The 26,973-nt window shown below is 36.2% G+C and overlaps 1 protein-coding gene across 1 annotated transcript in view; it reads right to left on the bottom strand.

Annotated features, from left to right (window-relative positions):
- ADGRB3 (adhesion G protein-coupled receptor B3) overlaps positions 1-26,973 on the bottom strand; it is a 706,366-nt gene that overhangs the window by 3,839 nt on the left and 675,554 nt on the right. The window contains exons 30-31 of the mRNA XM_034991475.1: positions 20,058-20,093; positions 5,229-5,333 (exon numbers count right to left, since the gene is read on the bottom strand). Coding sequence (XP_034847366.1) covers positions 5,229-5,333; positions 20,058-20,093 — 141 coding nt within the window. The remainder of the gene's footprint in view (positions 1-5,228; positions 5,334-20,057; positions 20,094-26,973) is intronic.

Genomic DNA, 26,973 nt, shown 5'->3' with positions numbered 1-26,973 from the left:
ACACAACAAAAAAACACAAAACTTGTTAGGTTTAAGGGAACCTCCGTAAGTGTATCAGCAGATTCTTCAGCAGAAACTTCAGGTTAGAAGGGAGTGGCATGATGTATTCAAAGCGCTAAAAGCAGAAATCCCAACGAAGAATATAAAAGTAGGAAAAATAATGACTACAACAAATAGTTATGGGATACACAAATTAAAAGATGTGAAATGTGACATCAAAAACATCAAATGTGGGGGGGGGATTAAAATGTAGAGTTTTAGAATGTGTGCAAACTTGCTATCAACTTAATATAGATTGGCATTTATGTAGGCTGAGATATATAAGCTTCATGATCACAACAATGTTAAGACCTATAGTAAATACATAAAAGTAAAGCAAAGCATCAAACCACAAGGGAAGAGAGCAAGAGAAGATAGAGAGTGGCTGGAGAGTTTAAAAAAAAAAAACACATATATATGCTGCCTATAAGAGACTCACCTCAGTTGTAAAGACACACACAGACTAAAACTGAAGGGATGATAACAGATGTTTCATACAAATGTAAACCAAGAGAAAGCTGGGTAGCTATACTTCAGTCAGACGAAACAGACTTTAAAACAAAGACTAATAGAAGACAATGAGCATTACGTAATGATAAAGGGATCAACCCAGCAAGAAGATATAAATTTGTAATTATGCACCCAATCTAGAAGCATATAAATGAATAAAGCATATATTAGCAGATGTAAAGGGAGAAATCGATAATGATACAATTACACTAGGGGGCTGTAATACCTCACTTACATCAAAGATAGATCATGCAGACAGAAAGTCGAACATTAGCCTTAAATGATACATTAAACCAGATGGATTTAATAGATATATGTCAAGACCACAGCTAACATTATACTCAGGGGTGAAAAGCTGAAAGCTTTTCCCCTAAGATCAAGACAAAGATGCCCACTCTTGCCACTTATATTCAATATAGTATTGGAAGTCCCAGCTGAAGCAATTAGGCAAGAAAAGGAAATAAATGAAAAAAAAAATAGTAAAACTGTCCTATTTGTAAAGGACATAATTTTATGGGTAAAAAACCCTAAACACTCCTCCAAAAAATTGTTACAACCAATAAATTCAGTTAAGTTGCAGGATACAAAATCAATATACAAAAATCTTTTGTGTTGTGTCTAACAACAAACTATCAGAGAAATCAAGAAAACAACTTCATTTCCAATTATACCAAAAGGAATTTAGTATGTAGGAGTAAATTTAACCAACAAGGTAAAAGACTTATACATTAAAAACTACAAGAAATTGGTGAGAGATAATGAAGAAGACACAAATAAATGGAAAGATATACCACGTTCATGGGCTGGAAGAATTAATATTGTTCAAATGTCATATTACCCAAAGCAATCTATAGATTTGATACAATCCCTATCAAAGTAGCAATGGCAATTTTCACAGAAATAGAACAATTCTAAAATTTATATGGAACCAAGAAAGATCCCAAATAGCCAAAGCAATCTGGAGTAAGAAGAACAAAGCTGAAGATATCATGCTCCCTGTTTTCAAACTGTATCACAAAGCTATAGTAATCAAAACAGTATAGTATTGGCATAAAAACAGACTAATGGAACAATAAAGAGCCCATCACCCAGTTACCCCATCCCCCCCCACCTCCCTTTCCAAGGGCACATGATGTGATGAGCACTGGGTATTATACTGAACTGATGAATCACTGAACATTGTATCAAAAACCAATGATGTACTATACCTAAGCTAATTGAATTAAAAAAAAAAAAAAGGCCCAGAAATAAACCCGTGCATATATGGTATATAAATTTAAAACAAAGGAGGCAAATCAAAACCACAATGAAATATCTCACACCTGTGAAAATGGCTATTATCAAAAAGACAAGAAATAAAAAGTGTTGGCAAGGATGTGGAGGAAGAGGAACCCTTGTGCACTGTTGGTGGCAATGTAAACTGGTGCAGCCACTGTGGAAAACAGTATGGAGGTTTCTAAACTAAAAATAGAACTATCATATGATCTAGCAATTCCACTTCTGGGTATTTATCTGTAGAAAATTAAAATACTGATTTGAAAAGACATATGCACCCCTATGTTCACAGCAGCATTATTTACATGGCCAAGATATGGAAACAACCAAAGTGTATGATTGATGGACAAATAGATAAAGAAGATGTGGTATATAGATATACAATGGAATACTACTCAGTCATAAAAAAGAATGAAATTTTGCCTTTCTTGTGACAACATGTAGAGAGACAAGAGGTTATTAGCTTATTATGAAATAAGTCAAACACCATGTGATTTCACTTATATGTAGACTCTAAAAAACAAAACAAATAAAACAAAACTCAGAAGTGAAAAGAATAGATTAGTGGTTGCCAGCAGGGAGGGGGTTTTGTGGGGGGGGGGGGATGGTGAAATGGGAGAAGGAGGTTGAAAGATATACACTTCTAAGACAAGTCATGGGGATATAATATACAGAATGGGGACTATAGTCAACAATATTGTATATTACATAACTTTAGATACTGACAGGAGGAAACTAGATTAATTGGGTGATCATTTTGCAGCATATACAAATATCAAACCATAATTAATACTGTTATGTTAATTGTACCACAAAAAATTATAAATAAACTCAATATAAGCCAATATGCATGAAACTTCCAAAGATGCTAATTTAGTCTTAGGCTGTATATATAGAAATGGAATATTAGCTGAATATTAGAATTCAGGGCCACCTGGACCACTGCAAGGCCACCTGAGCATTTCCCATAGTTCATGGGTCTAGGAGCAGGCTAGCTGTTAATTCTGGACAGGTCTCTCTCTCCCTCCGTCCATCCTTTTCTCTTTTCCTCCTTCCCTCTATTCTGTCTTTCCTTCCTTCCTCCAACCTAGCAATACTGGGGACAAGGGAATGAGAATTTGTTTATTCTATATTCTAAAAGAGCAAGAATTTGGAGAAGCTCCTTGGGGGAAAGGGATCTTGATGGAGAAGAGTTTGTGAAACACAGTCGGAATAAGAGAATTCTTTCAAAACTGCCTTTTCTTTGTAGTGTGATTTAGATGTTGTCCTGCCTGGAAGCAGGGAAAATGGACTAAATGGTCTTTTGGGTTCCCTTTGATTCCCAAAATTCTACATAATTACCATCATTTGCAGTGCTAGGCAGGTGTTTTGAGTTAGTAGCCAGAAAAAAAAGGAAAAGACTTTGAGATTTTTGTTTTGAAAATGTCTTTCTCTATCCAATCATGCGATTTTTCATTATGACTGAATTAAGGATAATGAACTCACTCACATGTTCATTATTAATCGAAACTGAATAAGGAACTCTTTTCTGTTCTCAGATATTTAGGACAATAGTCAAGCAGCAATGACAACTCTATCCTTCCCACTCCTAACCTCCCAAATGATAAATATTTATAAATCTTTTCTAGAAAAGGCGCGCTGCTGCAGAGATGTGGTGTAATTAGGAGGCTATTTTGGTTGTCAGGAAATGGAGATACAGATATTTGTGCCATTAATGATTTAATACCCAGACCATACAAGGGGAAATTACAATCATATTATAGCAGTCAGCCAGCTGTATCTGTTGCATAAGACTTTCAGATTTGTAAACATAACTCTATCCTTTTTTTTTTTTTAAACAAATGAAGTTTCTTCAATTTTTTCAATGTTAGCTTTCAGTATTCCAAAATGAGTAGCTAATGTGTTTAGGTCTAACCTCAATGGTGCAATTCTCATTTGCCTGGTGAACTAAAAATTGACGGGCCAGTATTAGGAGGGGTGGATAAGAAAGAACCACTCACTACATAGAAGTGTCTTCTATTTGCCCAGCATTGTATTGATGATAACAAATAATGCATGATTCTCGCTGTAAGGAGGAAAATAGGTTGATATACACGTGAATTATTTACAGGCCAATTAAGAGTTAAGGTCTATTGTGTTTCTTATAATCTTCCTTTAACAAACACAGACTGAACTACCAGAAACATTCTATAAATCAAGAGCAGCTACATACTGATAAAGTACCATGACCAGCACTGTACTAGTACTGAGAGGAGGACAGGGAAAAACAAAGGTACATAAAATCTTGGTCTTGATAAACTGATGTTACTAATCAGGAAGCTGGGACTTAGACTCACAACACACATATCCAAGGCTCATGAGAGTTAGAAGGTGATCAGAACCCCAGACGTTGGGAGGAGGGGGAGGGGGAGGGCTGCAAGGGTTTAAGGCAAAACAAGGGGACCGTATTTGGAGTGAGGAACAGTTGAGTCAGATGGCAGTCCCAGCTCTATCTCTCATAGCTAGTCTCAGCTTCTTAACCTGTCATGTGCCCTACCTGCTTTGGAAAGTGTTATGAGAATCAAAGGAAGCATTTATTAATTACTGTTTTCTTTGTTCAAATTAGGAAAAATTGAGGTTTAGAAACCCGAGCTGGGTAACTTGCTCAAGATCAGATAGATCTTGGTTGAGTTTTGTATTCCTGATCCAGGGCCCTCACAAATAATTATGTAGCCTTCTCTGGAGCTACGCCTGCGTCATGTACATGGTAACTGCATACTATCATTTGATGGATTCCTATGCTAGGACTGTAGTAGTGTGAATGAATGAGAAGCAAATGGTCCAGTGAATAATCAAAGCCTCCAATGTTGAGGTTTCCCAAACTCTTGGGAAAAGAGTGTTTCCTAAAACTCTTCTCATAAAATAAATGAGTCTCCTGGAGACAAAAACCTAACACTTCAGTTTCAGGTAATAGAGCATACATTCAAATGTATATATGTATGTATATATATGTTTATAAATATGCATACTATAAAGAAATATATAATTATATTTTATGACCTTAAAATGTCATTCAAATGAAAATGGAAAAATTTAGTCATCTATTTAGGTATTTGAATTAATTGACTTTTAATGATGATGAAGGGGCCGGGTGAACCTAATACATTTTTGATATATAACTAATTCCAATTAAAGCTTATAACTGAGAACATTTAAAACATGAATAAAAATGCTTAAAGAGTCTATCATTCCTAATTTGTTTCTTGGTATATTCCAAATACACTGCGGACCATTATTTGTTTTTTTCTATGTATGCCACTTCTGTGTTCACAAGACAATGAAAAGCTCCTCGAGGGTAAGGATAATGGCTGATGACACACATCATTAGTGCGGTGCCAGGCACTGACGAAGCAACGCAGACTTACCATACTGCTTGTATTTGGTATATCCCGAAATCTGTCCAAAGTTTGAAATTTCTGATTCAGCTCCTGAAACAGTTCCATATGCCTCTTCCTTGTATGCATGACCTTCTGCAGAAGAGAATAGAACGGCTCTCATTTCTAATTTGATTTATACATTTTACAAAAAGGTTTAATTTTTCACTTTAATAAGGAAAATCAAGTTTGGCAGGAACCAGGAAGTCCCAAAAGACACCCCAAATGCAAATAAGCTGCATCTAATCCTTGTTTCATAGTCAGCACTTCTTGAACATGAAGAATTGGCTTTATTTCCACTTACAAGATTACCAAAAAAGTAGTTTTCTCTTGTGGGTGCATTAAAAATGTAGCAGTCATTCCTGTGTAAGATTTTCATCATTCAAAGTTAAAGTTGTTTTACAAAAAATGTTATAATATAAAAAAATGTTTAAAAACTTGGACTTGTAAAGCACCCAAGTCTCTCAATGTTTGTCATGGGAAATATTACTTTTTTTATGTTTTATTTCCATAACACTAAAATCCTATCCGGCTGTACTAAAGGGGGAGCAAACGCTCAGGCACTACCATTTAAGGCTGACTCAAAGCACTAAAGTGTCTGAAATATATGTGAGATCTAGAATCTTACCCTTTCCATGAATAATGATTGAGTTTTGCAGAAGGAAAATCTGACCCATAGGTTTCATATATTTATTTACGAGATGGTACAGAATCTTAACAATTAGGGCTCAGAGCATAAATGTGTGTGGTTGATGAGCTTCTCAAATCACTGATACAAATATATTAACACTCTTCATCCTTGGTTACATCCTTTCCGCCCAACTGCATCATAACTCAACAAATAGAGTTCTAAATAAAAATGGCCTCAGGGTAGGTATCATGGGCTGAATCTTTTTCTATTACAGAACGTGTAACAGAGAAGATAATAAATCCCCTGTATTTACAAGTGTTATTTTAAAGGAGAAAACACCTTCCTCAGTTTTGATTTTTTAATTGTCAAAAATCAATATTTCAGTGATTTTCCAAGATTGTGCCTCCATGTTTGTGCAAGATTTTATAGTATTTTAAAGCATGTGCTTCATAACTATTTGCTCATGTGGGCTTCATAGGTGTATTATATTCATGCCTAAGCTATGATTTGAACATTTGGCCTATTGTTTTAATTATCAAATATTTTCAAAAGTAAGGATTTGTTTTGGAAAAGAAATACATCTTTGGGGAAAGATCTATAATGCCTAATTTTTTTCTAAAAAGACACTTGAAGAGAACACGATCTCCTTGAGGAAAAAAAAGCAAGAGAAATGCAAATTAAATCTTTAATATATTTTAAAAAGCCTTATTCTCTGTTATGCCAAATTTAATTTCCTATATTTAATGAATCTATGTTTAGGCAATACTTTGTTTAGCTAGTTTCTTCTATTTTCATTAGCCTACTTTTATGAGAGAATTCTGACATTTTAAGTCTTGCTCTAACCAAATTATTTTCATCTTTGCTCCTCTTAGTTCTAGGAGTTGGCTGTTAAAGAATCAGGTGGTTGAGGATGAGAACATGGCAACATTACTCATGATGAGGACATGAAACATAGCAAGCAATTACAGAGCGATTAACTTCCCATCAGTTTTGGGGAGAGTACAGGAAACAGATTTGCAGGATTTACAGAGAAACACCAGGCAAACATAATTTGACTAGCAATGGCTGATGGAGATTTATGAGAGGGAGGATTTGCATAAGCAACTCAGGGAGGGATTTTGAGGACCACATAGCTGGCAAACATAACGAAATGCATTCTCTCTCTGGGAACTCAAATATTCCCATGCAGTACCAGGGTCTCAGACACTGATTAAAATACTGATTTGTGTTGTAAGAAAAACCTTAAAAAAACAAAAACAAAAACTATAGTCATCAGATATGAACTCTGGCTCTAACTTTCAAATAGTGTTTTTCATGATAATGAATCTTACCATGTAGTTATTTTTTGCTAGGGTGCAGGACTAAAGTCATGCTACTGACATTTCTCTAAAGATACTTCATTCTGTCAGCTAATACATATTCATGAGCACCACATATTGTGCTAGATGCTGAAGTAACAGTGGTGTGCAAAATCACATAGAGCTTCTCCCCTCTTATAGCTCAAGGTAGAATGGAGGACATAGGCATTAATCACATAAGAACTCAAATACACATTATTTTAGAACTGAGATAAGTAAAACAAAAGGTGTGTCTACGTGAGTGATAGGGGAATTCACTAAGATAAATGTAAGTGAGGCAGATTTCCAAATTTTCACATACTTAAGTTGAAAATTCTCAAATCAGTTATTCCTCATTTGTTCTTTCTCTTCCATTTTCTAAAATTCAGAGAATTTCTGGTATAATTTTTAATCTTGTGCCCTTTCCTCAGTGAGATCACTCCTTTCCAAAGACAAGGAGCACATTCTCTTATAAGATAGTTGATGTTATTGGCATAGCTTCCTCATTTTAAGGTGGGCATGTGATGATTTTGTCTGTGCAGTCTCCATTTATCTTTCATCTTATGACAGGGTCCTGACTTTGCCTTGGGGAGTTATGCCTGCCAATGGTGGTGGAAATGTCAATGGAGGTCGTTATTGTCTACTGGCCAAAAGGTCAGTTTTTCCATATCCTTCCAACAAAGTTCTCTTTTGTTGGTAGTCAAAGTCACTCTCTGTCTTGTGCAACCAAATATTTCTATTGGATAAATCATGTTTAATGAAGCAAAGTATTAAATGTATCCCATGGCAATGAGGGTATGTTAACTGATTGGAGTTTTTATAATCATATTCTGACTGACTAGGTAGCAGCTGATTCTGAACTGAGTGGATTTTATTTTGAGGAGCTACATTGTTAGAACATACTCAGAAATACATATGATGAATGCAAATGTTATATAACCAAAAAACATCTTGCAATGTTTTACATAGGTTCATGAAAGCTACTCTGAGTACTAAAGCTCACGGATGCCACAAAGAAGATGGAAAGAAATTAAAAATTTGGATGCTGAAATCTGGGGCTCTTCCTCTCTAGAAACATTACTTGCAAATCCATCTGCATCCAGATAGTCATTCTAATTTGAAACTGACACCTAGGCACAGCCAAAAATCACCACAGCAATGATGGTCTGGTGGTTCCGAGAGAAGTACCACATTAGAGCTGCCAATCAAGAGCTCACCTATCTGTCAGGGCTCAGTTTGATTTTCTATGCATGATACCTTCTTGTTCACAGACTTAAGTATACCTTTCAGCTTTTTCAGTTGGGGAAGCTTCCATTGACCTGGAAGCCAGCGTCACAGTAAATTTTGGAGAGTTTCCAATCTGGCAATGTTGTGGGATAAAAACGTAGCTGTGGTTTTAGTTTTCACAAATAATAAGGATTTCCCTTTATCTATTTACTTGTCTGAATAATTATTTATTTGCAGCACTCATGCCTTTGATGGTCTTAACCACCTAATTAGAAGTTTTTGTGCTTAAAAATCTTACCCATTTTAATGGCTCTTTTTGGATTTTACTCACCTTAGGGTTTTATCTGTTTACCTTTTTCTTTCTTTTGTGACTGAAACATCCTGTGTCCCAAAGAAATCGACTTCTGTGAAAAACTCAATTTTCTAAAACCTTTGAAGATGATAAAACTAACTCATGTAGATTTTCTTATTAAATAAACAAAGATATTCTAATTGACACTATATATAAAATTCAGGCTGCTTGAGTTTTAACTCCTGTCAAATAACAAAGGCATCTTTTGCAATAAAGAGAAATGCTTGGTAATGTTCCCTTCCACTCAGGTTATTATGACATCATTGTTTGAAGCTGCGTATGAACCCCCAGCCTGAGAGGACCAGCAACTTAACTGCACAGAAGTATCTCCCGAAATAGCTTATTTCATACTCTTATCTATCATTTTCTCTATTTATAACTCCAGGGAGGCTGTCTTTGCATTCTTTTAACTGTTGATACGAGAGAAAAAGTGATAGGTTGTATAGTACTTTCATGAAATTTCAGATATTTGAGAAAAAATCAGGATGTGAACCACCTGTATGTTTTGAGCACCTACTCTCTCTCAGGCACTCTTCTAGATTAAATACTTGGGACATGTCAAATCTAACAGCTCTGGGTCTGGACAAACTTGGATTTAGATCTCGATTCCACCACTTTCAAACTGTGTGGTCAGAGGCACAAAATGTAATCTCCCTGTAGTTCCAGTTTTAGCTGTCAGAGTTACCTTACAGGGTTGTTCTGAAGATTTAAAAAGGGATACACATCACTTATCACTGGAGGACACAGTTAAGAGCCACTTAAGAAATGGTAGGCATTATTATCTTTCTCAATCCTCACAATAACCCAGGGAGGTAGGAGTCATTATCTCACTTTGCTGATTAGAAGACTGAAGCTCAGGAGGCTAAAGTAAAGCTCCCAAGCTCCCATCAGTGGTGAGACAGTTGGAACGCACTCTGAATCCAAAGTCAATTCTCTTTGCATGCTGCTATCTTAGATACATCCCATATTCAGGGAGCACCCTCCTTTAGATTACTCAAGCTTGTGATTATGCCCTATTCAGATGGAAAAGCGGGTGAAAGAAACAGGTGGATTAAATGCCTTCTGTCGCAAGCACATAAACTGGATATCGATCACCCTGCAACTATCTCATAGTACTGCAATTATCTTTTGAAGGGCTGGTCTCCATATCTTGTCTCTGAACACCTTGTGGACGGTGACTTTGTATCCCTGACACCTAACACAGTGTTTGATATTTAGCAGGTGCTCAATAAATGTGCATGGGATAAATGAAATCAATGAGATGGCATATGTATATAGGCCAGGGAAGGTGCCTACAACATGGAAGGCTATCATAAATCTTGTCTTCTCTCCTATTTAAGGGGTCTCCCACCTGATGAGGAGACTTTTTTTATTGGCCCCAGACAGGATCCCTGCCTCCTATTTCTGATCCTATTGTGCTCTCTTATTTTCCATATAAGTTGCCTATAAAGGGCCTGCAGGTGGGTTTGAAACAAACTGCTTGGAAGTTTTCTTTTCTAAATTCAGAAGTGTGAATCACAGAGTTGGGATTTAAGTCTTAAGTACAGATAAAGTAGACATTACTATATGTAGACTTTTAGAAACAGAAATTGTTAGAAAAAGTTGGAAAATATCCCAACTATAAATTTTAGATTATGGGGCCTGGAAATCATGTTGATAGAATTTAGAAACCACTTTGCCTAAATTACCTTTTCTAGCCTTAGGAATATAGACACCTATGCTCTCATTGTTCATATTTACTAGTATAAACTTACGGTTATTTTTCTTCTTTTTTGCATTGCATAGGAGTCCTCAATCCAGAGTGGGCTGTTGAATACTAGTTTGAAGTGAATGAAAACTAATGTTAAGGAAGCAACACACAGTGCAGGAATTAATCTTGACTCCTGAAGCTGTACTGTAAAAAGGGAATGATTTATGTACCTTTCCTTGGCCAGAGTCCCAGAGTATCCCTAAGACAGAACCTGGAGCCCCATGGACTGCCTGATATTACTAGTGTCTAGTTATGTTTCAAGCATGTTTCTATTTGAATAAATATATATACACAGGACTTAGATAAAGGATCTAAAAAAACCTGAATAAGGTATGTATTATTTTTTATTTTGTCACTGTCACCCAAGGATATACTTGGGCTGCAAATATTTGCAATAGTTTAACTTAGCATTATATAGAAAAGATGGATGTAGCATAGGACTGGATTGCTCAAATGTTTCCTCTCAAAGTGGCTGATTGCCTAATAGAGTGCACTTAACTGCAGGGGATGGGGGACAAAGCAGAGAGGGGCCTATTATGAGTAAGACATTTCTTTGAAATTGTATGCTTTATATTTAGAAAGTAATATAAATTTTATCTTCTATGCCATAGCTTAGCTGTGTTCATAACAATATAAAATTAATATAAAATATTTTATCTTACTTATATTCCCCCAAATCTACTGAAAATTCAAGTCCCCACAAAAATGGGCAGGATTATCCTGGATTTATGCCTTCTTGTGCTCTCTGTTCACCATCACCTCTCCTCAGTTTGAAAAGCATGGGTTTACTGTATGCATGGGGTTCATTAGGAACTTCAAAAGAACATTCTAAGGTGTTTTTAAGAGGTTACATCGTTCCATGGAAGAATTTGACAAGGTTTATTTCTATGTTTTTTGAAGAGAAGATAAAAATAAATACCTCTCTGCCCGTATATTTTTAACATGGAATGGATAATACTGTCTATTGCAGTTTGAGATGTTTGTAACTGCACTCCTAAGAATTCCTTGAGATTTCAAGACAGTTTAAACTACCTGCCTGATATTTCTGATTTAACATCCTATTAGGCACCTTAATCCCCAAAGTATTAAAATGCAACTTGGCCTAACTAGATGTCTGCTTGATTTTCCTAGATCTGTCAAAGATATTACTAGAAATCCAGCTCAGACCTGTATAATCCCCTTTCTTCTGCTCCTCTATGTTCAGTTAAGGACCATACTCCATAGATCTTGACTGTGCCATGTCCCTTCATTCCTTTCCTTTATGACCACTTCATTTTTCTTTCCTGGACTAGTCATTTCCAAATTTGTATTTCAACTTCCTCATTCACCCTACTCCAATCTTTCCTTCCTATTACTGCTCCAGTCATCTTTCTAAATTCCAGATAAGAGCAAATTATTCCTCACTAAAAAACAGAACACAATAGAATAGAACGTTTTAGCAGCTTTTAGTAACAAATTAGGTAAAAATTCCTCCCTTGGGGTACGAACTCTTTACTATATGGTTTCTAAATTACTTCCTCTTTTTATCTACAGATATCACGTTCCAGTGAATTTTAATTTGCTTCTGGTTTCTTGAGCATGCCACACCTCAGCCAACCTCCATACCTTTTCCTCTTCCTGGAATTTCTACCTGCCATTCATCTCCTTGAGTCCATAGCATGTAAATATCTTTGAAGTCCAGTGTGGCTCTCTTTGAGGTGTTACCTCCCTTGTCCATTTTCTATATTGGTCTTTTCCCCAACTTAGATATACTGTTTGATAAGTTTTTCTTAAAGCAAACTGGACTAATTTCAATTTTAAATCATTCTTTACATAATAATTTATCGAATGCCTACTATCGTGAAAATGAATGAAGGAATCCTCATTCAAAATGGAAGAATCCATGAAGGGAGAGCTCTCATGCACTTCCACTCATCAGAGTCTGCATAACCAGCAGGAAAAAGATTCTCCTTCAGCCTCCCAACAGCAAGCTGCCTCCACCTGCAGTCGATGAGAAACTGCCGCCACTTCAAAATCTCTTTTGGCCTCCAATGAACTTTTGTTCAAAACAACCCCTTGTAACTTCCTCCTTTCCTCTATAAAAGGATGCTGTCCCACTTTGTTATCTGGACTTGCTTCCTGTTTGCCATAGTTTGCATGTGTCAAATTGCAATTCCTCTGCTATTCCCAAATAAACTCATTTGCTGCTCAGTAATATTTGCTGTTTGATTTTTAAGGCTGACATTATACAGTGTCAGAAATGGGACCTGAAGGTGATGAACCCGGATAATGAACAACTCCAGGCCACTGTGTATGGTAGCCACTTCAGCCTCTTGCTCTCTCTCTGAGTCGTCTTTTTCCTTTTGGCATGGTAAGCCCCTTGTCAGAGTCAAGTTTCCTCATTTTGGTTGAGCTCTCTGACTTTATTCTTGAAGGCATCAGCCTTTTGGTGACTACTCATTTGGTTTGCTGAACCTCTGGTTTTAAAGTATGGGATTCACTATCCTCTCAATTCTTTACTGAGGGTTCTCCTTCTGGGACCCTGGCCAGTTTTTGTGTCCAAAACTATGGCCCTTCTTCGTGCATGTTCTTAGCCAAATGGACCAACTTAACCAAATATAATTTAGAATTCCTATGCCACTGTGGAAAACTTCTGACCTCCCGAACTTGTTTTTTCTCAGAACCAAATTAGAAGACCACAGCTATAAAATTAAACAGACTAAATAGGATGCCTATTTTAGTTGGTACCTGGAGTCTTCCAAATGTATCCAAGACTCTAAAATCACCTCTTTGCAAAATAAGGTTTCTAAATTAACCATGACACACAAACAATTCACAGTAGACAAAAGGGGTTCTCAGGCTAATTTTTCCCTTCCCTCTCCTTTTGTCCCAGTACCAACTTCCTCTTTCCCTTCTGCACCACCCCCACTTCCTCATCTAGCAAACTATGGACCATAATTAAATAATTTATTAAACCCAGAGAAGATCCTCAGAAGTTTTTATAAATGGATTACGTCCTGAGATTAGTGGATTAAAAAAAACCCAAAAACCGTGACGTGTCTTCTGGGGTCTCTTTTTGCATCTGTGTGTTTACGACTGTCTAACATTATAGATATGGTATTTTTCTACTTCTGGGTGGTATTGCCAAAGTTAATTTATGAAAGAAGCCCTATTTAATTGGCTTGAAAATGAAGCACTTATAAATTAAGTTCTCAGAAATATAACATACACTAACCCAAATATTTTTCAGGTTCACATGATTTGGGAGAATACTTGATATAAAAGCTAGTTTAAGGTTGTTGGTTCAATTAAAATGTGTGTCTTTAAAGTTCTCAGCATTAAACATAAAACTTTTGTTCTAGTGAGGTTTATTGAAGTGCAGTAAGTTCATGTTATTTCTTTTACAAAATTTGTGAGCAAGAAAATAGCTTAGGCTGACGGCTAGTTGTCTAATGTCTCATTACGTTTTGGTGGGTAATCTAAACATAATTGTTAAGAATAAGTAAGTTAAAATAAATGAAAGTAAGATAAAAAGTTTTTAGGTAAACTTTTTCGTTTCCCTAATACATTTTGGTAACCTTAAAGTTTTGCTAAGTTAAAATAAATGATGGATATTCATTGAATATCTACATCATTTCTAAATAAGGTAGAAAATGGACACCTTAATTACTGAACATAGGTTTATCCATTTCTGGCTTCTTTTTACAGAGAGACAAAAGATATTTGGGTCTATTAATGAACATGTTTTGTACCACATTGAAACACTGTACTAGAAACTACGAAATGTATTCATGAATTGCCAGCCTAAAAAAAATGCTAATTTAAAAGACAGTTCATAATTGCTTGCTTAGTTTTCACTAAAAATTAAGACTTCTAAGGGTTAAGAATTCTAATTAAGGTTTCTAAGTGGTAACAATTCTAATTAACATATGTAATTAAAGCTAGTAGACATAATAAGGGAAACAACTCTATACAAGGAAAGTGGGAAACAACTCTATACAAGGAAAGTAGGGTACGTTTTTGGTTAGAAAAGGTATGAGAAAAAAAAAGTATGAGGTATGGAGATACATTTCTGTTGAGGGAAACAGAAAGGACAGACTAAGATGGACATAGAAAGCTGTAGAAGGTCTGTGAAAAAGGAATCTTGGGAAAAATTTTTATGTATGATCAAGCTAGATAAAATTTGTTATAAGGGTTTAAAAAATAACCTTTAATATTAATAGTATATTTATGTAAAATTAAACCTTAATTTTTCTTTTACCTGCTAAAAGGACAAATTTTTCTTGGACTTTTGATAAGAGATTGTAAAAAGTTCTTTATCTTTTAAAGTAATCTGGCTTAAAAAAAAGATTCTATGTTTTGTTAAAATTTTCTGTATTTGCTGTCTTTATCAGGTCTTTGATTATGTAAGTTTTAACTGGAACTCTCTGTATTTCCCTTTTAACATCTTCCATTTTTACCATAGCTAAATGGATGACTGTTATTTCATCAATCCTATTTGACCAAGTGTTTTAAAACTTTTTGATATTTTTGATAAATTTCTCCAAATCCAATTCTAAATAGTCTTTTTGACCTTGAACTAACTTTAGGTTTTCCAAGAAGTATCTAAAATATCTCAATAGATTTGTTCTTTCTCCTTACAAAAAGAGAGAGATTAAGCCCTTTAGGGTTACTTGATATGTTAAATTACATGAGAAGCATTTTCCAGTAAGTGATGATAAACCATCTCAGGTTATGTTATACAGGTGAATGTTATTAATATAAATATTTTAAGAATTATATGAAATTCCTGGAAATCTGATGTCTTGGTATAATGTTATTGGCCATAATTCCAGTTATTATCTTAAAATATATGAAAAACCAAATTTTTTTGTCAACTCCATTATAATGAACTTGCATCAGATCTTTAATAATGGGCATTTTAAGTCTTTTGTCATTTACAGGGAGTTATAGTTTTACTCTGATGCTTTTAGAAAAGTGTACCTACAGAAGTGATTTGTCTTCAAAGAGATTCATGGGAAGAGCTCAGAAAAAGTACAGGTTTCTGGTAACTTTGAGATCATAAATTGAACTGGGTAAAAATTTCCAGAACTAATGTAAAAACTAGATTCAAGTGGAATAAGAATAACATGGTATTGAATGAATGGAGGAAGACGATTATCATTTTTATGACTTCTAGTTTTCAAACACTACTGGTCCTTTAATTTTTTTTTTTTTTAAAGATTTTATTTATTTATTTGACAGAGACACAGCGAGAGAGGGAACACAAGCAGAGGGAGTGGGAGAGGGAGAAGCAGGCCTCCCACTGAGCAGGGAGCCCGATGCGGGGCTCGATCCCAAGACCCTGGGATCACGACCTGAGCGGAAGGCAGCCGCTTAACGACTGAGGCACCCAGGCGCCCCAGGTCCTTTAATGTTTTGCTTGCTACATTAAAAGGAGCCCTTTTACTCTTTTCTTTAAAACTATCTATGAAATACGGCAATTTGGTAAAATATAACTTTGTAAACAGAGATGAAATATTTACTTTTTCTCCCTACCTGATCCCTCCAGAATTTTGAAACTCTTGAGTACTTTTTCACTTGGCAATATAGTTATTTACGTAAATACAATGGGAATCTGTTCTCCTTGTAATAACAATTGGAAATATTGGCTACTTTACCAAGGCTCTGGATTATTTTGAGAGAGATGTGCATAAACTCAGATTTGACAGGGCAGTTTTTAAGGAACTAAGGCTACTTTATGGAGCCAATAAAGCTCCTCAAAAAAATCGACTTGGCACCTTGCTTACAAGGTTCTAGAAAGGCAGTCTTAAAAAGAGCTTATATGGTCAATCACTGTTCTTGCTAAACTTGTGTAAATAGGCCAAGTTTAATGCATACAAATTAGTTTTACTGTGATTATCTTTAGTAAATATCAGGGGAAGTATAGAGAGAAAAATTATGTTTGCACATTTGTCTATATTAGATTCTAATCCTGTTATTAAACTGTACTAGATCCTGAATTCTTCTGGTTTTCTCAAATATCTGCCTACCATTCTCCAAACTAATGTTTCCAATTTTTTCCCATGCTTCTGATTTGGAACAAAGACAGCCCTTGAACCTCCTTGAAAGGAACTATATATACCAGGTCCTCCTCATTACCCAAATGACAGCCCGACTTCAGGGGTTTGAATCTTGGACGTACATCCCACAGCTAAAGATGGCTGCACCTGACATCTGGTCTTGTACAAACCCTGGAGATTTTTAATCAAATGGAAGAGAAGTAGCAGACATCAAAGCAGACTGCTTCCACTCAAGACTTCATACTTTAAACATAAAAGTCTGTCTTTTCCCCCTTCTTTCTTTTACCTTGGCATTGGCCTGGAAAAAATAAAGCCATCACCTGTATCTCCTAGGCTGTTGCTAGGGGGATAAACTCTGGAATTTAGAACTTTTATTTTTTTCGGGCTAAGAGAAAACCTGATTCCTGACATCTGATCTATTTAGCTGGTTACTTTCAGGTTTGGGCTTCTCATGTAGGACCTTATACAAACTAGATGTATTTGAGAGAGAGAGAGAGAGAATACAAGTGTGAGGATGGAGAGGGACAAGCAGACTCCACACTGAGCATAGAGCCTTATGTGGGGCTCGACCTCAGGATCCTGAGATCATGACCTGAGCCAAGCCAAAATCAAGAGTGGGACAATTAACCAACTGAGCCACCCAGGTGCCCTCACAAACTAGATTTATTATTCTGCTTCTCTTTGTGTATTGTTATAATCATTTAAAAATGTTGTGCCTGTTGCCTGTTAAACCTTTGCAGAAATAATCTATCCAATAGGGTGATGCTGGCTCAACATTTCAAGATGATCTCTAATGCTTACAGCCTTGGTAAGATATAGTCTTTAAGTGGGAAATGCCTGAGAGTTCTCCTTTCTATCCCTTGTTACTCAAATGTGGCCTTAAATGGTTTCCATTAATCATGCTCTTTCCTTCCACAGTGGGACATGACAACCAGGAAGGGTCCCTCCTGGCACCAAGGGACAAAAATCACTAAATATAGAAAACCTGACTCTTGATCGGCAATGCTTTCAAGGAGTGTTTAAGACAGTACCTCCTAACTTCCTATTTTCCTTTCCAGGCTTGCATGTCCTGAATTGCAATTCCCAAATAAACTCATTTGCTGCTTGATAACCTTTGTTTTTTTAATTTGTTCAATTTTTGAGGTTGATACCATATACTAGATCTCTGCTTGGAGCTGAGAATGCAAATCCAGTAAGGAGTTTGGTCACAGAATATAGGGATATCACTACAGTATTTTCTGTATACTTCCCTGAAAGTAAGAATTGATGTTACATCATTCATTTTGACTAGTCAACACTTTGCTCTATTTATTCCTAAAAACGCAGTATTTTCTTGGAGATTGGCAAGATGAAAGGACTTTTCCCCAGGTATAACATTTACTGGCCAATGTTTTATGGATGTACGAGTTGAAAGAATATTGTTATTGTGTACAGACTTTGGGGAGTGTATATGGCCTAAAGGGAAGATAGATATCTTCAGGAGCCCAGGAGACAAATTTGCTTGTCAGTGGCAAAATGCCTACATTGGCCACTGTGTGTTAAAGCTTATGGCGTGGGAATTCGGGGACTAGCAAGTAGTTTGATATAAACAAAATTTATCCAGCCTGATTTAAAGTGGAGGGAGGCAACTCTGGCTCTTCGTCAAGGACCATCCACAAAGTACAAATATATCGTATTAAAATTTATCAGCATTTAAAGCTGGCATTATTTTTCTGAACACCATCTATGAGGTCTCTGCCACATACCTACAGTTGCACACAGACTAAGGGGAGTGGTACTAAAAAGTTTGTAAAGAAAATGTAGTATCTCAAAGTGTCCCCCTAGCTCCCAATTTTACGCTTCTAGCAATCATGCGGTAACCATTGTAATTAAAGAGCTAACTACCCAGGGTTGTGTTGCAACGTCTCCCATTACCAGTAAATGTTTTGATAATACCATGGTTGGATGTTGGGATACTAAGCAGCAGGAAAAAAGCATCTGCTTAAGGAATCTGCTACCAGTTGCCACAGAAAATATATGAAAAAGGAATAGTTTTTCTAATGCTCCAACTGACCCAATATGGTAAGAGTTCTTTTCAGAGCTTCTGATTACATAGCTTTGGTTGGTTGCATTGAGGCCTAATTTTAGATCTAGGTTTTTACTATATTTTGTCACTGATGCTTCATGGATTAATTCCCACCTCCTTTCCTTTGTACTGACACAACTCACTGCTTTCAGGACAAAAAATATATACACAATGATCCTCTATTTTGGGTGACCTAAAGAATAGAAAAAAAAAAAATCTGTCCTTTAAAAGGCAGTAAAAAGTAAAAAAATGAAGATCGCTGAGTGTTTTTTCTTTGTACCCTAAAACTTAGGATAGAATGAAGTTTTTATCCCATGCCAAGTTGCTACAACTGAGATGCATCAGTAGGAAATTTTGCCACATAATCACTGAGGTCAGATTCTTTATTATTACTTTGTTTCTTGTAGTGTGAAATTTTACTAAAAAAGGCCAGTTCTCTTTAGGGTAAAACCAGAGCTTGTTTACCAATGCAGTAAATAGAAACAGTTAAGTCTCACTTTTGATACCTGATGTATATGGCTGAGCTACAACATTCATCTACATAAAATGACTGATTTAGAAGTTTCCATACTCTAAAAGGTTTCCATAATTTTAGGAATATCAACTAAGATTATCAAGTTCTATGTAAGCATCAAAACAGTACAAATATGCTAGAGAAATTTATAACGTATTATATCCAATTATGTCAGCAGGCTATGAATCATATCCAATTATCAAGATGCATAAGTGCCTTTTATGTGACACTCAAACATCATTAATTTTGTGCTTAGCATAAGCTGCTCAAATGGTATGATTTCAGTGATTTCTAGCATCGATATTACAACATCAATATAAACTCAATGCAAATTGGAAATGAACATCTTCATCTTGTTTATATCTGTGAAAAGGCATTTACTGAACACAGGAACACATTGAACAACACTTGCTATTGGAAAAAAGAATCTGGAATGTATCACAGAGAACCTTAATAATAGGAATCAGTACACAAGGCAATTCCAGAGAAAGCCTACATAACCAGCCAAAGCATTCTCAGAGGCTCCGTTTTCAGGTAGTTACTGAAGTAAAACCAATATAATTGTTACAAATATGAAACGAAGAGACCGACATTCTTACCTCATAACAAACTGAACTGATCAAATTCAGTCCTCACCATAAATTGCCCATTTGTCTTAGTATTTATAAAATGGGTTCCTTGTTTGGAATATCTCAGTTTAGCATACATCTAAGTCAATTAGAAGTTAAAATTTTTTTCTACAAGTAGTTTTACAGTATGGATTCTAATTAAAAATGTTTGACTTCTCATTTAATTTTTAAAAAGTAGAGCTCCTACCTACTGCAGAGTAACATGGTTAAGTAATTATATGTCAATCTTGAATTCAAGCAATTAAAATTATTTAAAAAATCCGGAGAAACTTACCTCAAAGTCAAGGTCTGAATATCGTGATTTTCTTCTCTGTTAGATTTTTTTTAAAAGAAGAAAAACCAATATAAAGTTATGTTTAGTCTTTCAAATAAAATGAAAATTATTATTTTCAATAAAATGTCCTGCATCTTTGTATTACAAGTATTTTCTTCACAGAATATGTTGAAATTTTTATGATTTCAAACTCTTTCATCCATATTATTTCATTCTTACTTTGAAGAATATAAAAATAGAGTATTTCTCATCTTGACCTCTTTAATTTTTCAGTAAGAATTTTTTAATATAAATTCACACAAAAATTTCAATCTTTAAGGAGACTTTAGGTCTATTATAGCAAAGCTATATTTTTTTACTTTAGAGACACAAAGGATTAAAAGCCATATAGGAAAAAATCATCTAGTCATCTCAAGACTTCCCACCAGCCTATCTCCCGGCTTCATTTCTACTAAAATCTCTCTGGCCTTCTGTCTGAGTCCTAAAGTTCTGTATGTCTCAACCACAGACTTTTTTTTGGTATTTAGTAATTCTCCATGATAGGAAAGTCCTAATTACTGGTTCTTAGAAACTTAAGTATCTATTCTAATTCAGTAAAAAAAAAAAAAAATAGTCCACACCCCCGAGAAACATAAATGTAGATGTCAGTATCTCAATGTTCCTCTATGGCTCCAACTCTGTTAAACAGCTCCTGATTCTAGTTATAGATCAATACATATTAGTAAAATGATTAGGTGATAAGCCTGATAAAATCAGGAAATATTAAACGAAATTAATGTGACTATGAATATTAGTGTAGGATAGGTACACTTAGCATGTGCTCAGAGGGATTTGATATAGAAGGAGATATCTGGTAAATGTAGAAAGGGTCCTCCAAATTTTTAGAAAACAAAAGCAAGTTTCCAATGAGGGTTTTTTTTTTTTTTAATTTGGATTTTTTTTGAGGAAGTGGGGGTGAAACAAAAAATAAATATTAAAAACAAGTAATATTTAGGCAGTTGAATATCATGTAAACGTTTCCTTTCTCTTCTGCTATCCCATTACCTACCTTAAGTTCAAAAACGTATCAGGGAATCCTACTCATGATAGTTGATTCTTGTAACTGCTAAATAGTAGAGACATACAGGCACTAATGTAGTTTATTGAAACACCTGCCTACGTTTTTGCAGCTAGAGTTACACTGTCACTGTAGAACCAGAGCCTCCCTATGAACCAACTCCCCAAAGCATGCTTCACTAGACAGAAGGGGATATACTAAAAGATTTTGTTAAAAAAAAGTCAAAGTTTTGAAATTGGTTTTGGTGGAGCTGGATTACAGAATCCAGTCTTCAAGTATGATCAAGGAGAACACTGAGAAGGAGACTGCTTTATTAAATGGCAATAGCATGTTGATGTCATTTTGGTCCTTGTCTCTGGCATCACCGTAGCCTAGCCCCGGTGACATCCTGGAAGGAGAAACGTGTGCAGGGAGGCATTTAACCCGGGCCTCCTTTGCCATCTCCCACCACTATTGTTATCTAACTGTGATGTATAAATATCAGGCTCCCATGTGGCACATCACACTTTGCTGCAATATGCCATACTGAACGTCAGTGCTTCCATTCTCCTCTTGAATGCTTTGCCTTCTTGGCACTGTGACTTCAGCAGGATATTTTTGTAAGTATACGTTAAGCAAAATTCTTTCCTTAATACAGCAAAATGCAAGCCTGGGAACAGTTTTAAGAAGTTACTATAGAACATTAATCATGAGCTTTGTGTTCCATTTGAAAATTAAATAGTGAGATCTTATGAAAAATGTTCAGCTAGCCAGCAAGTAAGAGACCCTTCTGCTGCAAGCATTGAGGGGTTCTTTGTTGCCAAAGGTCGTAACAACCATACGTTGCTCTGTTTCTGAATGCAAAGCTGTGTAGCCTAAGAACTGGAAATGCTGACGGACACATATCACTAAAGGCTCCATATTTTAGGAACAAGAACAAAAGATGCGACCTAGAAGAACACCAGAAAGAGATTTCGCTTCTGATGGGTGATGTCACCTATGCACCTATATTGATATAAAATATGAAAAAGAAAACAGATATACTCCTATAAATAGATTTCTCGCTCTTCTATTGAATTCTATGAAAGTTAAATTCTAACAAAGTTATAGCATAACTAGCAGCCTTGAAGGATCAGATGAAGAAGTAAACAAATGAAGCACACAGATTTCAATCTAAAGAGCTTAAAGATGATGGTGGTGGGGATAAGCAGTGAAGACTTAAAAATTAGAGAATGGGAAAAATGTGGCAGATTTTCGGAGCCCAGGAGAGGTTAAAATTTGTGTTCTATAATTCATATCCCCACAATACTGACCAAGTGTACCAACTGTTCAGTTTATAAAGTGCTTTCACATTTGAACATGCTACCTGCCCTGTGGGATGGTCAGGAAAGTATCATTTTTTTATATCCATTCTATGAATTAGGAACACTCTGGACCAGTGTAGTTAAAATGACTTGTTCACTTAACCTGGGTAGTAAGCAAATGAGCTGGGATTCACACTCAGGTCTTCTGACTCCAAACCCTGTGTTTTATCCACTCTCTCCCACTACTAGCTCAGGGGTAAAAGTGGTAATACTTTGTAGTCAAGATGCCTGTGATATTTTATTGATTGTTACTGGAACTCAGCAAGAATAACAATGCAGGACCCAGTCAATCCAAGGCTGACAGCAGTGGGACACAGATGCTTTCTAGCCATAAAGTAAGTTCAAGCAGATTAACTTTTATTTGTCAATTTTATTTTAAAAGAGAAAAAAACATCAGCATGATACTTCTTTGAGAGAAAATCTTAATGGCAATGTAAAAGAATTTGTGTTGACTACAGTAACTTAAAAACCATTTGAACATGGGATACTTTATGAGCAATGATACAGTAACACATAGTAGCTGACCTCCACCTCCATGATGTGTCCCCCATTGCAAAATCCTAGTTTTTTTGTTTTTTTTTTTAATCCTAGTTTATCTTAAAGAAGTATCTGGCACTGGGAAATTGTGGTGTAATGCAAGAACCAGAGTGTTTAATTCTGTTATCCTTGGTATACATGCCGTATGTTGTAAAGTCTTTCAAAGCACTCAAGTTTGTGGAAACTGTAACTGACTTACATGTTTATTCAAATGTCCCTCTGAGTTTGCTGGGAAGTTATTGAAAGGTATAAAGGTGGTTAGAAAAAGTGGTTATGTGTTTAAAAAATGAGAATCTATTAAAAAAAGTGATCAAGGGGCGCCTGGGTGGCTCAGTCATTAAGCATCTGCCTTCAACTCAGGTCATGATCCCAGGGTCCTGGGATCGAGCCCCGCATCGGGCTCCCCGCTCTGCGGGAAGCCTGCTTCTCCCTCAGCACTCCCCCTGCTTGTGTTCCCTCTCTCGCTGTCTCTATCAAATAAATAAATAAAATCTTAAAAAAAGTGATCAAGACATAACAATTTTTCTGACTGACAACTGAAGAACTGCTACATATAAATTTAAAATAAGCCAGGGTGGTGTTAAAATATTTTATGAAGATCTAAATCCCTCTGTCCATATATATCCCCAACTTCTCAAATAATTTGATACAAAGCATCCTTTTTGTCACAGGTGATAAAAAAAAATCTCTTCAGTTCTTCTATGTGGTTTCCTTTTCCTAATTTTCCACTTAGAACTCATCCTAACTTGTATTCTATCCTCAAAACTTCATTAATATTCTTCTTGTCAAGGTCTCTGATGAGCTGCATCTGGTCAATTTCCAAGGTCAACTTTCTGTCCTTAGCTTGCTGGACTCTCAGAAGCTTTTGAAATTTAATCATTTCCCCCAATAAAACACATGATCTTAGCTTTTCCTCTCCTCTCCCCTCCTGTTTGCTGTAGCTCATTCTCAAGTGTCCTTTTGCTGGCTCTTCCTTATCTCATTGTCTTCTAAGTGTTGAGGTCCTGAATTCTTTTTTTTTTTTCATCTTCTCTCCTGGATGATAGCATTCATTCCATGGTGGTAAATACTATTTAAGTTCCAAACACTCTTTTCTTCTTCATGTCTTTCCCATCACAGAAAATGTCAGATATCTAGTTGGTCAGGTCAGAGACTTTCCCCCATCTCTCACCCTGCACATCAAACCCACCAGCAAGTGGTATCTATTTCACCTCTGAAATCTCTCTTCATCCACCTACTCTTCTCCATCTTCACTGTCACCTCTATAGTCAAAAGCATTCTCCTGTCTTGTCTGGATAACTTCAGTAGCTCCCTGTCTTCCAACTTTCTGCTCTATCCCCATTCCTAATAATACTGGATCCTAATCCTTTCCCCCAAACCATCGAAGGGATGGATGGATGGATGGATGGATGGAGAAATGATCATGACAATATTTCACTTAACAGTCCTTGTTTGCTTCAATTGTTTTACAAGGCTCTCTAAAATCTGTTTTTTTCTTCCTATGCCAACGACATCTTAAGGAGCTCACCCACTGTTACACAGGACTTCTAATCCTGTTAAAATATTCCAAACTCTTTCCTATCTCTGTATTACAGTTTCTTTTGCCTGAAACATCTGAACCTCCAGAGAGATCCTCATAAGCCATGTTCCTTCTTAACTTTACCCCATATAGCACTGTAGGAGGCTTAGATCACCTTATCAAGTCTCTCCTTCACATTCCATGGTCCTTACCCAGCTTAGTACACTCTTGTAGATTATTCATTTGTTACCAGTTATTTCTCCCTTCCATTGGGTTTATTCCCCACAGGGATAGGATCCACAACTGTCTTGATCACTTTTATATCCCTAGCATCTACCAAATGGCCTGGCACAATAATTCACAAAATTATTGATGAATAAGTAAAGGAGGTCCACTATGGCAGCTAAACAAGTCCAAAATAACGTGACTTGTTTCTTGTTTTTGTTTTGTTGTTGTTTTTCTTATTCTTTGGGAGAATATGGATAAGCAGGCAGACTAAATACACAAAGAAAACCATTATGGGGGTTCCTGGGTGGCTCAGTCTTTAAGCGGCTGCCTTCAGCTCAGGTCGTGATCCCGGCGTCCTGGGATCAAGCCCCGCATCGGGCTCCCTGCTCAGCGGGAAGCCTGCTTCTCCCTCTCCCGCTCCCCCTGCTTGTGTTCCCTCTCTTGCTGTGTCTCTGTCAAATAAATAAATAAAATCTTTAAAAAAAAAAAAAAGAAAACCATTATGAATGGATTAGTTGACAGTGAAAAGGATCAAGACAATTGAGGGGAATGTAGGCTTATCACTAATGGAAGGAAAAACAATTCAGGATGATTTAAGAGTAAGAAAATGTACAAGAGTATGAGGCTACACAGAGGAGTACTTAGGAAGTATATGCATCGAGGCATCTTTCCATATCTAAATCCTCTAGAACAATGAATAGTTTCTCAGAGGGAATAATTCATTATTTGTGTCACTTCAAATTAAACTGGACCAGACACTAGAGAATTCACTGCAAGGGATAAATTACAGTGACTAATAAATGGCAATATGACTGCCATTAAAAGTTTTATTATAGAGTGAGCAATGAACATACTCAAGGAGAAAGCTTTGATACCAAATCCATTCAAAATATCTGTGAAAATAAAACCTGAGGATAATTAATTTTGAAAAATGACTTTTATTTCAGCTAATTTTGTTTGCATGCCTGCATAAAAGACAAAATTCCCTAATCTAGGAGCAAAAACAAAACACTAAAGAAGGGCAAGCCTTCCTTTCATCACAGCTATGTGAGAACAAAATGTAAAAAAGAAAAAGTGGCTTCTGGACAAAGGTCAGTTCTGTAATGGTTTCTGTTAGTGACCATCTCCCAGCTCCCAAGTGAGGCCATAATATTTTGTCTAAAGCCTGAAATATTGATTTAATACAGCATTCAAGCTTCTTCACAGAAATTCAAGATGTAATGGTAATGAAATAATAACACAACCTTACATCTGAAGTGCTTCTTTCAATTTTCAAAGGGTTTTCACATACATTATCTAATTTGCTCCTCACAAGAGCTTTATGGGAGGCAACTGTGATGTGACATGACAGCTAACATGTTTTACCTTTTTAAAAACCATTATGGTGAGAGTTCTATAATTCATGACTAGAAAACTGGAGTATAAAAATGTAGTCTAGAATGGTGTCCCCTTCTACCCGTTTCTAAATTGAGGGAGACTTATCTGACAATGTTTTCAGACGCATAGTTAAGTTTATACCGAAATGGTCAGAAAAGCTGGAGTAGCAAAACTTTCTGCTCCTGATAAAATCATTTTGTAACCTATCTAATCTGATTAGCCATTAAGGGCTTCTTCATGAATAAGAAAAATTAAAACATAATTTGTCAGGAGAATGAGAGGAACCACTTAATGTATTTTCATCTGAGCAAAGTGTTTCATAAGAATTCTAGTGATAGTGGAGCTGAGAAGCCACATACAGGATCACGAGGTAACCCAGAGATTAGCAGAAGTGACTATCCCCCAGGCTGGACAAAGGGAGATGGCATTGTGACATAAGCCCAGGGGCTGAGACACCTGGCCAAAGCCAGAAGCGTTAAGAAACTGCAGCTAAAGAGACACAAGATGGTGTCCAAAGCAGAACGAACAGGGGAGAAATATCCTGGGATTCTGCCCACCTCCAATCTCTCCCCAGTGCCTCCTAGTGGCCAATCACTCCCAGTCAGAAGCACAGGAACCTGCATCAGCCTTCAGTGACACAGGGGAAAAGGGTGCAGAATGGACCATGTGCCAAACAGGCCCAGGACATGCATACAAACTGAGAAGATTTTTCAGTGAGGAAATGTTTATTATTTAAATCTAACAAGCTACAGGCTGTGGAATAAATACCAGTGTTCCAAAGATTCAAAGCAAATACTGACCTATCTTACAATGATATAGCTAGAATTTTTAAAAAAATAAATAGGACCACAATCC

This window comes from Mirounga leonina, unplaced genomic scaffold, assembly GCF_011800145.1.
Source record: "Mirounga leonina isolate KUSES-001 unplaced genomic scaffold, KU_Mleo_1.0 Mir_53, whole genome shotgun sequence".
NCBI lineage: Eukaryota > Metazoa > Chordata > Mammalia > Carnivora > Phocidae > Mirounga > Mirounga leonina.
The sequence above is the reverse complement of the archived record's forward strand: the minus strand, read 5'-3'. Positions and strand labels throughout refer to the sequence as shown.